Source organism: Coffea eugenioides, chromosome 3 (genome assembly GCF_003713205.1).
Source record: "Coffea eugenioides isolate CCC68of chromosome 3, Ceug_1.0, whole genome shotgun sequence".
NCBI classification, from domain to species: Eukaryota; Viridiplantae; Streptophyta; class Magnoliopsida; order Gentianales; family Rubiaceae; genus Coffea; species Coffea eugenioides.
The window spans coordinates 33,544,505-33,559,034 of NC_040037.1; the positions used below are offsets into that span (position 1 = coordinate 33,544,505).

At 33.5% G+C, this 14,530-nt stretch overlaps 2 protein-coding genes across 2 annotated transcripts; both read left to right on the forward strand.

Annotated features, from left to right (window-relative positions):
• Nucleotides 1–204: 204 nt before the first annotated feature.
• LOC113767040 lies at nucleotides 205–1,297 on the forward strand. Its single transcript, XM_027311211.1, has 2 exons — nucleotides 205–326; nucleotides 698–1,297. Exons 1-2 carry the CDS (start codon nucleotides 291–293, stop codon nucleotides 989–991), a joined length of 330 nt encoding a protein of 109 aa, XP_027167012.1. The 5' UTR covers nucleotides 205–290; the 3' UTR covers nucleotides 992–1,297.
• Nucleotides 1,298–13,547: 12,250 nt separating this feature from the next.
• On the forward strand, nucleotides 13,548–14,307 carry LOC113766441. Its single transcript, XM_027310635.1, has 2 exons — nucleotides 13,548–13,666; nucleotides 14,038–14,307. Exons 1-2 carry the CDS (start codon nucleotides 13,631–13,633, stop codon nucleotides 14,305–14,307), a joined length of 306 nt encoding a protein of 101 aa, XP_027166436.1. The 5' UTR covers nucleotides 13,548–13,630.
• The last annotated feature ends 223 nt before the right edge of the window (nucleotides 14,308–14,530 follow it).

Here is a 14,530-nt window from a genome sequence, read left to right on the forward strand (position 1 = left end):
AAATAATAACATAAAATTATAGGCCTAGCTATAATAATTAGGTTACGTTGGTGTATATTTTCACACTGACCTCATCAAGGACGTGTAAAAACGTGTTCCATCCTGGTGGACCATGATTTTGGTAATTAGGTCCGGCATTACCACAAATTAATTTATGGTGTAGAGTATCACATTTTTAGGCCTATAAATTCAAGGAGTCTGGTTCTCTGCTACCAAGTTTTCGACACTCACCAGTTACAAGTATCTATTTCCATTCTTATTAGTTAGCTAGCTAGTCCTTTAAGAAGAAAATGGCCGCAGCCAAATCTGGTATTGGCAGTGGACAGGTGAATAGTGACTGTATGCCTTGCTAGACTGGATTTCTTTGTTTTTCAAGTTTGTGTGTGCATGGTTTTCGGAGTCAACTTATAAACAACACGTATAGAAACGTTTGAAAAAGTATGAGGAGTTGCAAATTAAAGTAACTTCAACATTCTTGAGTCGACTTGATTAGCAATATTTTATGTTTCTAGTTGTCTACATGCTGCGGTCTCTTGAATTGTTTGATAAATAAGCTTCTTCCGAGCAATGTCGTTTCTTATTAATTGATTGGTTCGATTTAGTTTTCTGGTTGTTCCTTTGTTTGAAAGGACTCTAACTGATTTTGGGAACTCAATTGTGTTGGGTTTTCTTACTGAAAAATGTTTGGGGTTTGCAGAAAGACGAACCTATTATTCCTATGGCGTCAACCGTCAATCCGAACGACGATGTGGTGATTCAGAAGGCAAAATTTGCAGTTGATAGTTACAATGGGCAGGCGGGGACCGGTCTGAAATTCAACAGTGTGGAATTCGGTTTCTGCTGGAGCGTTTCTGATGTCACTGACTACCTGCTTGCCATTAATACTCATGATGATAAGGGCCCATATTGCGACCCAGCATTGGTTTCTGATACACTGAAGAGCAATGCTCACACTTATGAGCTCATCTGGTACAATCATAAGAAAAAGTAATCAAGCACTACTCTTGATCAGCTGAGTGGGGATCGACGACTTTAAGTACTTTAATTATCTAGTGTTTATGGTGTGGTTTTCAGTTTATGCATGGATGATGTACTGCTGGCATGCAAACATCCTCCCACTGTTGTACTAGTATGCAATGTAAGGTGCACTTCTACCAACAAAAATGCACCGTTAAATAAAAAAATCCGTCTGTGTTTGAGTTTGTGTCCTTGTACTAATATGTCAAAGGTGCACTTGTACAAACAAAAATGCACCATTGAATAAATAAAAACAGCTGTACGAGTTTGAGTTTGTATCTGTGTATTTTGTTTCTCTGTTACCTGCAAGCAACTATCAATCCCTGAGTTTGTATCTGTGTATTTTGTTTCTCTGATAACTAGTTAAGTATTACTTAAGATGAATCCAAACCTTAAAAAGAAATGAAAGATTAGTTGATACATTGGGAGTAAGACAAGCCGATGACGTTGTGGTTCTTCTTTGAAGTATATTTTGGATGTTCTTCATAAATATGAAGACTGTTCAGGCCAGCGAGTTAACAAAAAGTTGTTTCTTGACCCATCAGCGGTTGAATGTGGCAAGACGACGAGTGATCAAAAGTGTCACTGGGAATTCATATGCAGGCCATAGCTAAATTTCCGTTTTTGGATCTCTGTACAACTGGTACACGTAAAATTTGTCAGCTAAACTCCGCCACCAATTGTTCACGATATGCAGGATGGATGTTCTGGACAAGAATATAAAGATTAAAAAGGGGACTACGATTATCAACAAGAATAAAATTGGATTTAGAAAAAACATGGTTGATTACTTGTATGATTTGTGTCTAACGATAATTACGAAGCAGAAGAAGAAAAAGAAGGGAAAAAAAGGTTGGATTGTTACACACACACATGTATGTGTGTATATATTTATATATGCAAGTAAGATCACTATTTTCTGGATGAGGGCAGTCCAAAAGGGCGGGTCAAATGGTTGCCTGAATTTCATTAGGTACCAGGTGCAGTCTGCAGATAGGTGGACCATGGAACCCATTTAATTAATGGGTTTGGTAGGGTTACGTAAACGTCTTTTTAGTCAATGAAAGCATGACGATGACACATTCATAATTTTTGATTGGGGAAAATCATTCAAAACGTTTCTCATTTTACAAAATAACTTTTTTCGTTTCTTATTTTTAAATATATAATTTTACGTCCCTTATAAATTCACATTAACCAAATTTGGTCTCTACCTAGATTTCCGACTAGTTTTTAGCCAGAATCTACCACGTGACTTGCATGTGATCATTGTTTAAGGACAAAATTGTCAAATCAAATTTTTAAATAATCTGATTCATAGTCCCTCACATTTTCACAAAATGAATTTTTTCATCCCCAACATTTTACAAAATGAATTGTTTCGTTCCTCATATTTCAAAAAATGAATTTTTCCATCGCTCACATTTTTCAAAATGAATTTTTTCATCTCTCATTGATCATGTATACGAATAGCTTTTTTTTCTATAAACCCACGTATATGTTTATTTGATTTTATTTAAACAGTATGAGTAACATGTAATTTATCTCTATTGGATTTCATCTAAACAGGCTAATCATAGCTATACACATGCTATTCAATCGATATATATAGGGGTTTAAAACTAATAATTTTGTTTGAAACCCACTTATATATTTATATGATTTCATCATTTGAACCTATTCAATATTTTTGACCTTTCTCTTTTGGTAATAATTTATTTATTGAGTTGTATAATAAGGTCATATAATTAATGGGTCCTAACTCGAATTCTATAATTATGTTAACAAATTTCAGTTTAAATCTGAAATTTCTACTCGACACTTTTAAGACCAACAGTTGAATTACTTGTATTGTGATTGTCTTAAAATTTGAAAGTGCTAATCACTTATTTCTTTTTGTCATACTTTTCTTTTGTTTACTTTTTCTATCCAAATTTAATTCGATATAAACACTTGATAATATTTAGGATTAAATGCCATCTTTATTTTCAAATTTCGAGTTAAAGAAAATGAATATACGTGAAAAACTTAAAATTTTTTTAAACACATGTATATATCTATTTAATTTCACTTGAGCAGTACGAGTAGTGTGTACTATATCTCTATTTGATTTCGCATGCTATTCGTACGGTTCAAGTGAAATCAAATAGATATATACATAGATTTAAAAAAAATTATTCACACATATGATCAATAAAAGATGAAAAAATTCATTTGGAAAAATGGGAAGGATGAAACAATTCATTTTGTGAAATATAAGGGGGAAAAATTTTATTTTATGAAATGTGAGAGACTATGAATCGAATTATATAAAATTTGATTTGACAATTTTGCCCTTAAAATATGATCACGTGCAAGCTAGGCACGTGGTGAATTCCGACCAAAAACTAGTCGAAAACCTAAATAGGGACAAAATTTCACCAATGTGAATTTGTAAGGGACGTAAAATTACATTTTTAAAAGTGAGGGATGAAAAAAGTTATTTTACAAAATGTGATGGACGTTTTGAACGATTTTCCCTTTTGGTTACTCTCACTCGACCCGTTTACTTCAGTCGATGCACAGGCTGCATTTCTTAGGCATCCAGCTTAAAACCCCAAATTAAAAATTAATGACCACCTGGTAATTTCCCCTTGGGTCTCAATGTAGGTGGGCTTTGGGGATATTTTAACTTTTAATTTTGGATATTTTAACATTTAATGTCTCCAAAACCCAGCACAGTTGGAAAGAACATTAAACATGTAATTTTGAAGCCTGTAATTTGACTATCCAGCATTTCTTTCACTCCTCACTTTATTTTCAACACTGCACGAGCTAATCCAACTTTCTTGCAGTACCCTCTCACCAATTCATGCATTACTAGTGTATTATCTGCTATACTTCTTCCTATTATAAAGCACTCTGATATTCATCAATGATTCGAGGAATTAAACTTTCAACCTATTAGTTAGCAATGCTAAATCGCATTTACATAGCAAACAACAGCAGGCTGTAGGCTTGAAATCCCTCATTTGTGTTGTATTCCGCAACTTTGGGACCAGTGTAATTATAGTACTATTTAAAGGATAATGCATATACTTCTTGTCAAAACAAGATTGAGCATCTCGAATTACTTCATCACCAATTACATGCTAATTCTTCTTTAAAAAAATTGTGCACTAAAGCCATCTGGGCTTGGAGCTTTACCGTCCTTCATAGCAAACATAGCATGTTTAATCTCTTCAGCTGACACACTAGCCTGGAGAAAGTCGAATTGATCACTAGTGATGGTTTTGGCATTTATCTGTTGCAGCTTGCCCTTCAAATCAGGGTACTAAGAGTTAGATTTACTAAACAGAGTCTGATAAAATTCCCCTGCAATTTCTTTAACTTGCTCATGGTCCTCAACAACATCAACTTCATCATTTCTAAGAGAGAGTATCTTATTCCTGGCAACATGACCCTTCATCTTTCTGTAGAAAAAAAGCAGTATTTTTGATAGGGTATGAATTGCATTATCTTTATATGTACAAATTGCTAGTTAACGGTGATAGTTGAGCTACAACTTGAATAGAAATTGTTTAATTTTGATCTTATGTTATTTTAATAGGTAGAGAGCTCAATTGGAAAGAAAATGGACCAATCTTGGCAAGACAATCAAGAAAAGCAGCAATAAAAGAAGAAGAAGAATGAACAAACAAGGGTTGCTGGATTACTAAGGATCCATAGGCAAATCCATAGCGATCTGTGCATGTATTCTCAATAACCGGCTCCAGATGTCAAAATGGTCTTCACATTGAACTTCTTCTGGTTGTTATGGTTTTGAGCTTCACCCAATGACCGGCCCACGGAAATTAATAAAAGACTTTAATTTATTAAAAGAATTTCTATATTTCTTTATTTTTCTCAATATCCCAAACAAGATCTAATAATAACATTAATTATTAATGGAACAAACGAGGGGTTAGGTCTGAGGGTCAATTGGGCATGAGAGAGGGGGTTGGTTGTTCTTTGAAAAGATATTCATCATCTGATTGATGAGTCATAATAAGACAATTTGCGGTTAATATACTTACTAAGTAGGAATCTACTACTCTAGGAATAAAAATTTGAGTTATCAAGGTGAGTTTATGGGCCAATAAATAAAAGATTTTTATCTTTGTAACCAATTGCATTGGGGTGGGACAGTGCAAGAGATATCATACAAAAGAGATTGAATCCTCTAAAAATGCTATGAAGTGCTCCAAAATGGTCGAAGTAGTTGAATAGAAGGATCGCTATGACTATAGCCCTTGGTAAATTTACCAAAGGCGAAAATGATTTATTTGATATTATGGATGATTGGTTACGTAGAGACCGTTTCCTTCTTCATCTGGAATTGGTGCCTTCGCGATTTTTTTCAACTCCAAGAAGTCTAACCCTATCATATTTGGGCTAAAATTTTAAGAAACTATAAATAGGAGTTATTTAGATTATTTTTAGGGGAAGAAACACATTAGACTAGCATCAGTTCATCACATAAAACTCTTTCTTGGGAGATCAAGAATGGGTTCAAGGCACGGGATCAAAGAGAAATCGAGACGGAGATTGGAGCAAGGAAAATTGAGAAGTTTTCTTTACTTTTATCTTCATACTTGTATTTAGTCTTTGAGTTCTTGATTTTTATAATGAATATGATGAACTAATTTGTCTCTAGGGTTGGATTTTATTAAAAAGTATTGGTTATTTATTTTAGTTAAATTCTTTACGTTTGCCTTAATTTATCTATTTTGACTTAATTATATGTTATGCTTGATCACCATAGACATGCTCTTAGATTTTGTGTTGAACTAAAAAGGGACATACAACCATGCATAAGATGAATAAATATATTTAGCCTAATTATGAGAATAGATTAGATTTTGTATAACATAATTGAAATCACCTAAGATCTTAAAGGGTTTAATTAAATAATTATGGTCTTGAGAGAGATGTAAGATATAATTGGGCACAATTTAGATGTATTAATAGATAATATAAAACACCTTTGCATGATACATTCTTGGCATGTTAATAAATTAGTTGGATAATTAATTCAAATTCTGGATCAAAATCTAAAACTCTAGTCTCTTGCCAATTATTTTCTCGCATCTTTTTTATTTGACTTGATCATTTATTTTACCTCTTAATTAGAAATTAAATCCTTTAAATTTAAATTTCATTGTCTTCTCATAATAATTATAGTAGAGAAAACACTCCTAACCTAGGAAAAGTCAATTCAAAAGGAGAATGCACGACTGAAGCGAAGAAATAGCTAGATCTGAGATGATTTTATTATACAATCGATCCTATGCAGTAGCACAAATAGCGGATCAATTTTTATCACCGAATTGTAGCCACTACACTCTGGGCTTATCCTTATAGAACTCCTCTTCAGCGAGAATCAATCTTGTGTATTCCTAGATAACAACTTTCTCTGCAGCAATTAACTCCGGATCAAAAGGTTGCTATTGCATATGCTGCTGCACTATTATCAGTTGCCTTTTTTTTTTTTTTGCTTTGAACTCCACCAGAGATGTGGTTATAGTCTCTTTTATTCAGCTCTTGAAGCTTACCCATAAGCTGTTTTAGTTCAAAACAGATAAGCTGTATGGGATTTATTAACACTCCAGGATCAGCTTGCCAAGAATCCAACAGGACATCAAAAAACTCATGCTACATCCAAAAGCTAATGAATTTAAAAAGCTTTGGCCCAAAGTTAACTTGATCTAGCTATATATTCAGATTGGTAATGAAGCGACCAAAAATTGTTAGTCTTAATGTTTGGAAAGTGCTACTCTTTCTCATATCTATAGGATTGCAAAGGAATAAAGTTATCTCGGTCAAAACTTGTGTAGGGTATTTAAAAATTTATAAATGTAAAATTTGACTACGTATTGAGTTTAATTTTGTATGCCCCATGCACATCAAGCTCTATTCCATAGTTTGAAATATGTCAATCCCAGACCTCCTTCATACTTTGGTTTACAAACTTCTGCCCAAATAACTTTTGCATGTGTCCTCACTCCTCAGCTCCACTCCAGACCATAGAAAGGCATTCAAAATACTCTCCACCTTTGCAACAGACAACTTGGGGAGGACAAATAAACAAAAAGGCTATTAAGTATAAATTCAAGTAAAATGAGCCTTCCTCCATAAGAGAGTTTCCAAGCTGCCCAACTTTTAATTATAGCCCCTATTTTATCAAGAATAGGCTAGCAGTCAATAGCACTTAGCCTAGTAGATATTAAAGGAACACTTAGGTATCAAACTAGAAAGTGTCCCAAGCGAATCCCCACAGCTTCATTCAACTTCACACATTGCTAGTTAGATACACCGGCTGCAAAAATCTCTGATTTAGCCAGGTTTGGTTGAAGACTCGACATCTCAGAGAATTCTTTCAAAGTGGCCTGAATCCCATATCGATTTTGAGTCTATTTGTAAGATTAATTGGTATAAATTGTCCATTTTATGTCACTAATTTGCACCTTAAGTGATTAATGGATTAGTTGTGATTTTATCATTTCACTTGCAAATTTCTTTGGTTTTGTAGGAAAAATGATTAAGCTTAATTGGACGTGCAATGAGCTGGGATGAGAAGCTTGAGGAGTCACAACAATGGCTAAAAGAAATGGTGCAAGGAAAGCATGAAGCTTGGAAGAAAGAAAGAAGGAAACAAAGAAGAAAAAAAACTAGAGAGAAACCGCGGGAGAATCCGCCTGCGGTTTCTCCCACAGTTTGTGGCCAGTGAATCATTTTGTAGCAAATCATTTGTTCTGCACAATCCCTGGGAGAATCCCTCGAGGGATTTGATCCAGGAATTCATGGTAGCTGCAACTCACCAACTTGCATGGTTTTTCTTTCTTTTCTTTTTTTTTTGTGGACAAGACACAAAAAGACATTTTGTACCAACTTTTGGAGGATCTAAGAGTTTCTTTTGTTGACTCTTAACAAGGAAGAAACATGTTATTGGAGAGGGAGATTAGTTCTTGACAAGAGAGAGAGCTTTTTCTTCTCTTTTTTTTAGTTTTAGCTTACTGATAGTTTTAGATCTAATTTTCTTTTTATCTTCAAAAACTTGAAGAACTCTTGATGAACAATGTATTTTTTATTGCAATGAAAATGATGAAACTTGAAGATCTTGTTTCTTCACTTGAATAAGTATTTCTTTCTCTTTACTCTCTTTGTTGTGCCATTAATTCTTAGTTACATTGAAGACACGAGTTTTATTATTAAATCTACTATGTCTAGCTAAATCTTCTTGTTTTAGGGGTAGATGAAGCTATTTGTGCCTTGATTATGGTTGAATAAAGTTGATTATTGTTATATCTTGCACTTGCTAGTTCATTTATTTTTACTTTAACACTTGTAAATGCTTAATCACCATTTACAAACCATGATAGTTGTTGTTAATCTATGAGAATAATTAACAATGATGAAATAGAATAGGTAAACCTAATGAGTAGACACACGAAAATAATGGTACACTTAGGTGGATATTTTTGGCATTTCTAGATCTAGATTAAGTCTTCACTTTAGATTTCACCATGAGAGTAAGGAAAGTATAGTGTTGGCTAAGTTCAGTTCATTGGCGAGAACGAGTTCTGAAGACTTGAGTGAAATACATCCTTAGCAAGACAAAACCATGAGTGATAATTGGCTATTTCATCCATAGTTAGGTACATTTAGTGGAATCTATACCCTAGGACATTTGTCTTTAGTTGAGTTTCTTCAAGTTGTTAATTTGCCTTGCATTATTTTAGCTTTTGATGGTTTCACTTAGTTAAAATTCTTGAGTAGTTTAGATAATAAAGTGAGCAAAAAACCTTAGTAGTTGAGAGTGATTCTCGTGGGATTCGACCTTATTTCCTTTGTACTACAATACACGATCCGTTAACAAGGGAATTAGGTTTAAAAATTAGAGTGCAAGTATAAATCTCGTCAAGGATTTATGAGATGGAATAGCCATAATGAACAAATCATCAACAAAGGAAATATGGTATGATTTCATCTCTGAACATCTGGGGTGGTATTCAAACCCCATCTCTTCAATGTTTGCATCCATAATCTGAGAAAACGCTTCCATTACTACCAAGACAAAGGTGAGTAGATATAAAATGTCCTTGCCTCAACCCTCTACAACTTGCAAATTAGCCAACAAGGAAGCCATTTAGGTTGAGAGAGAATCTAGTAGTCATAGCACAGTTTTTTGCGCAATAAATAAGGTAGAGGAGAAGTTCATAAGTTTGAGAACCGTGAAAAAGAAACAGCCATCTAACTGTATCATATGCTTTCGTGATGTCAACTTTCAGAACACATCTTGCTTTTCTCCCTTTCTTATGATAATTTCTCACCAACTCATGCATCAATAGGACATTATCTGAAATATTTCAACCTTTTAAAAAGGCACTTTGCCTCTTAGATATCAGACCTTCCAAAATTTGTTTAAATAATTCAGTAAGCACCCTAGAAATTAGAATATATTTCTTAGAGTGCGTTGCAACAAGCAACAAGACCATATTCCTTCATTCCCACGGGTGAAGCTATCTTGGGAACCAAAGTGATGATTGTACTATTCAATCCTATAGCCATATGCTGAGTATGAAAACAGTACTATATAGCATTAATCAAACCAGCACCTAATAGTCATCAATTTTTATTGAAAAAATCCACAGTGAAAGCATCAGGCTCTGGTGAAGTACCTTCTTTCATGCTGAATAAAGCTTGCTGAATCTCTAAGTCAGTAATTTTCTGAATCAACTTTGCCCCTTGCTTTTTGGTTAATCTATTTTTAATAATCTTGGATAACCTATGCTCCATAGTTTCAGAGAAGGAACCATGTTTAGAAAATGATTACAAATAATATCCAACTACTTCCCTCTTCACATTTTCACAGTCTGTAAAGCCTTATATACTCAGAGTTTGTGAGACTTAAGATTTTGTTGTGAGAATGGTAAATTTTCAACTTTCTATGGAAAAATGTGATAGGGTATAAAATGTAGTGTATTTATATGTATAAGTTGCTAGTTAATTATGTTATTTGAGCTTTATTTTGAATGGAAACTACTTTATTTTGTTATTATATTGGTCTAATAAGTGAAAATCTTGACTGGACAGAAAATAGACAAAAATATGGCGAAGAAGCAATGGAAGAAGAATACTTGAAGAGTAAGGGGTTTGACTGGATTGACATGTTTCATTATTTTGGCAATAACTTGAGTTACACAAATTGGATTGATATAATTCTTGATTCACTTTGAAGTAAGAGAAAGATCTACAACTTTTATGAGATATCAAAGTCCAGTTCTCATGTTTTCATAACAAACAATCCAAAATACTAAAATATAGTTTTGCTATGATGCTCTTCTGATTAGTTTTCAGTATTTTAGACATATCTTAGTGTCCAGATCTCCAAATGATATGATTGTTATGGCATGGGAAAGCTAATTTAAAGGACTACAACTTTCATGTTTGCAAGAGTTGATTCAGCCTCTTTGATCGAGTTTTTTTGGCTTCAAATATGATCCATGTGTAGATCTATAGTGATCCATTCATGGCTCTGTTATAACCGACGCCGACTATGCATTCGGTCTTCAGGCCGAGCTTCCTGTAATCCTAATGTTCGGTGCCAAACTTTGGGCTGGACTTTATTGAAAAAATATACGAAAATGTTATTTTTTAGTTCCAATAAACCCAATCCTATCCCATTTGAGATACTACTTTAAGAAACTATAAATAAGCGCTATCTAGGACGTTTTTGGAGGTCAGAAAATATTAGGCTACATTATTTCATCCTTTTTACATCTTCTTTTCATGATAGATCAAGGATGAAGCGTGGAAGAATAAAAAAGGATGATCAAGACGGGGACCAAAGCATAGAAAATTGAGAAGTTTTCTTTACTTTATCTTCTTACTTGTATCTTTTCTTTGAATTCTTGGTTTTAATTATGAATATGTTGAGCTCAATTTTCTAGGCTTAGAGTTTTATGAAGGAGATTTGATTACTTATCTTAGTTAAATTCTTTACTTTTGTCTTGATTTATTTATTTTTGATTTAATTGCATGTTTGTGATTGGCCACGTACTATAGACATGCCCTTAATGCTTGTATTAAACTAAAAAGGGATATACAACCGTGCACTAGATAAATTAACATATTTAATCTAATTATGAGAGTAGGTTAGCAGTTGTATGACGTAATTATATCACCTAAGATCTTAAAGGGTTTAATTAAATACTTATGATCTCGAGAGAGACATGCGATTTAATTAAGCGTAACTTAGATATATCCAGAGATAATCTAAGGTATTTGCGTGTAATACATTGTTGGCATGTTGAGAAAAATAATGGGATGATTAATTTAAATTTTGTATAAAAATCTAAAACCCTAGACTCTTGCCAACCATTTTCTCAACTCTATTTAATTTGCCTTGATTATTTGTTCATTTTTTTTAGTTATAGATTGAAACCCCTATGAATTTGAATTTTATTATTTGTCTAGAATAATTAAAGTAGAGAAAATTAACTCGTCCGTATAGATTCTATTTTGGAATACTATAGGTAATTTATTACTACAATCGATCCTATGTGTTTACAGGAATTCATTGATCAAAATGCCGTGTTGGCATCACCCTCTTCCAACCATTTGACTCTCGATTTATCCTTATAAAAGCTCTCCTCAGCTTGCATCCTCATTCATAGTCTGTATATGATTTTGCTTTCTCAATATAAATTTTGGCCAACACAATTCCAAAAAGTTCCTAAATGTCCCCAACACGGTTGGTGAAAAGCCCCAAAAGTCCTTATAGTTACCTTCTAAACTCGATGTAATATCACTGCAGCTAAGCCTGTAGAGGTTTTATAAATATATGATTTTGAGTTTAGCTTAAGTCTATCAATAAAACGATAAAGAATATTTTAAAATCTTTGCTTATCCTCCTTATTTTGAACATTATAAATGTTGTTATTACTTATTATGAGTTTACTATAAAAATTTAAAGAAGTAAAAAATTATAAATTCCTAAATTAGTGAACTAAAGATTCCCTCTTTGAAGAAAATAAATTACTGAAGTCCTATTGCAAGATTTACCAGAAGAAGAACTCTAACAAGGAGAGTATATATATGCCGAGTTACTAAAAGCATAGACAAATAAAAAAGACACAAGGGTCAGGAAAACATCTTTGTTTGGATATGAAGTTATTTGCAACAATAAAAAAATAAAAAAAATTAATTGCATCATAAATACGTTTTCTAATTATCTTTTTATCTTTCTAGCCACCTTTTTAATCTCATATCTATCATATCACAAAGAGTGTTACGATGTTATTCCAAAATATTATTCCAAATAATTTCCTATTCGTACGCACTCAAATAGCTCAATCTTCAATAAATTACGCATAACCCTATATGCAGATTCCTAGATTACAACATAAACCCTAGTTTTAGATTCTTTCCTTCTTTCATCCTTTCAAGTTCTTGAGTTGCACCACATCTTTTAACTACTGCTGTAATTTCTCAAGCTTCTAATCATCGCTTTGTTAGTCCACCATTTCACTTCCAATTGATCTTGTTCATTTTACCCTACAAAACAAAGAGATTTTGCGAGTAAAATGACAAAATCATAGTTAATTCATCTATCAACTTAAGGTGCAAATCAAAGACTAAAATAAGCAACTTGCACCATTTAACTTCACAAATTGACTCAAAAACAATATAACGCACCTACAAAAATATCCACAACTTGAGCTTATATCAGAAACGAACACTTTTTATACTTCTGGCATGGTTCTTATAGAATGAGTAGCGTAGTTTTGTTAATTGGCATGCATAATGGCTGTTTTTGAACATTCGAATCTACATTATCTTCACAATAGATTGTCGTATTTCCAAAATGAGAAAGCTGCTTTATTTCATTCGATTTAATACATTTTTTGATTGTTGGCAACAAAGTTTTGCAATTTGGCATTGAAACACAACTTCTTGACTTTCTCTTGCTTTTATTGTGTAAAAATGATTACAAACCAATGGAATTTCCATTTAAAAATTTAATAACCAATTAAGAAAATGACTTGCTCTTTTGGTGTAATTGTTAGTCATCTTCTTTTACATCAACTCATTAAGTAATACATCAAATCAAATACAAAATGCATAAGTTATTACATGACTGAAATTAGCATATTCAAGCTGAAAGTTTTTTTTTTTATTTCAACCCTCCATCCCATCCCCAACTGTCAACTTCATGATTCAAACTATAAACCTGATAGCTCTTAGCCACTGGACCAACCCTACAGAGTGGTATCAAGCCCGCCAAAAGTTTGAATGATGATAAAATAATGACATAAAATTATAGGCCGAGCTATAATAATTAGGCTAGTTGGTGTATATTTTCACACTGACCTCATCAAGGACGTGTAAAAACGTGTTCCATGCTGGTGGACCATGATTTTGGTAATTAGGTCCGGCATTACCACAAATTAATTTATGGTGTAGAGTATCACATTCTTAGGCCTATAAATACAAGGAGTCTGGTTCTCTGCTACCAAGTTTTCGACAGTCACCAGTTACAAATATCTATTTCCATTCTTATTAGTTAGCTAGCTAGTCCTTTAAGAAGAATATGGCTGCAGCCAAATCTGGTACTGGCAGTGGACAGGTGAATAGTGACTGTATGCCTTGCTAGACTGGATTTCTTTGTTTTTCAAGTTTGTGTGTGCATGGTTTTCGGAGTCAACTTATAAACAACTCGTATAGAAACGTTTGAAAAAGTATGAGGAGTTGCAAATTAAAGTAATTTCAACATTCTTGAGTCGACTTGATTAGCAATATTTTATGTTTCTAGTTGTCTACATGCTGCGGTCTCTTGAATTGTTTGATAAATAAGCTTCTTCCGAGCAATGTCGTTTCTTATTAATTGATTGGTTGGATTTAGTTTTCTGGTTGCTCCTTTGTTTGAAAGGACTCTAACTGATTTTGGGAACTCAATTGTGTTGGGTTTTCTTACTGAAAAATGTTTGGGGTTTGCAGAAAGACGAACCTATTATTCCTGTGGCGTCAACCGTCAAACCGAAAGACGATAAGGTGATTGAGATTGCACAATTTGCAGTTGTAACGTACAATAAGCAGGCCGGGACCGATCTGGTTTTCATCAATGTGGAATTCGGCTTCTGGTGGAGCATTTCTGGTGCCACTTACTACATGCTTGCCATTAAAGCTCAGGATGATAAGGGCACATATTGCGACGTAGCGTTGGTTGCTGATATACTGCGAGAAGCAGGGTCATTCACACTTACTTAAGCTCATCTTGTAACAATCATAAAGAAAAATTGTTTGGAAAAGGAAACACTCACCGCAACTTATGCTAAATAAAGCGTCCAAAATGTCCTATCGATCTTACCTCGGTTCACGAGAAACCTGATGATTCAATGAGACAAGAATATTTACAATTCAATCTAGCAAAACAAGTAAGTGGAATCAGGAACTGGACTAGTACGAGTAAAATGGATAAATTGCTTTAAAG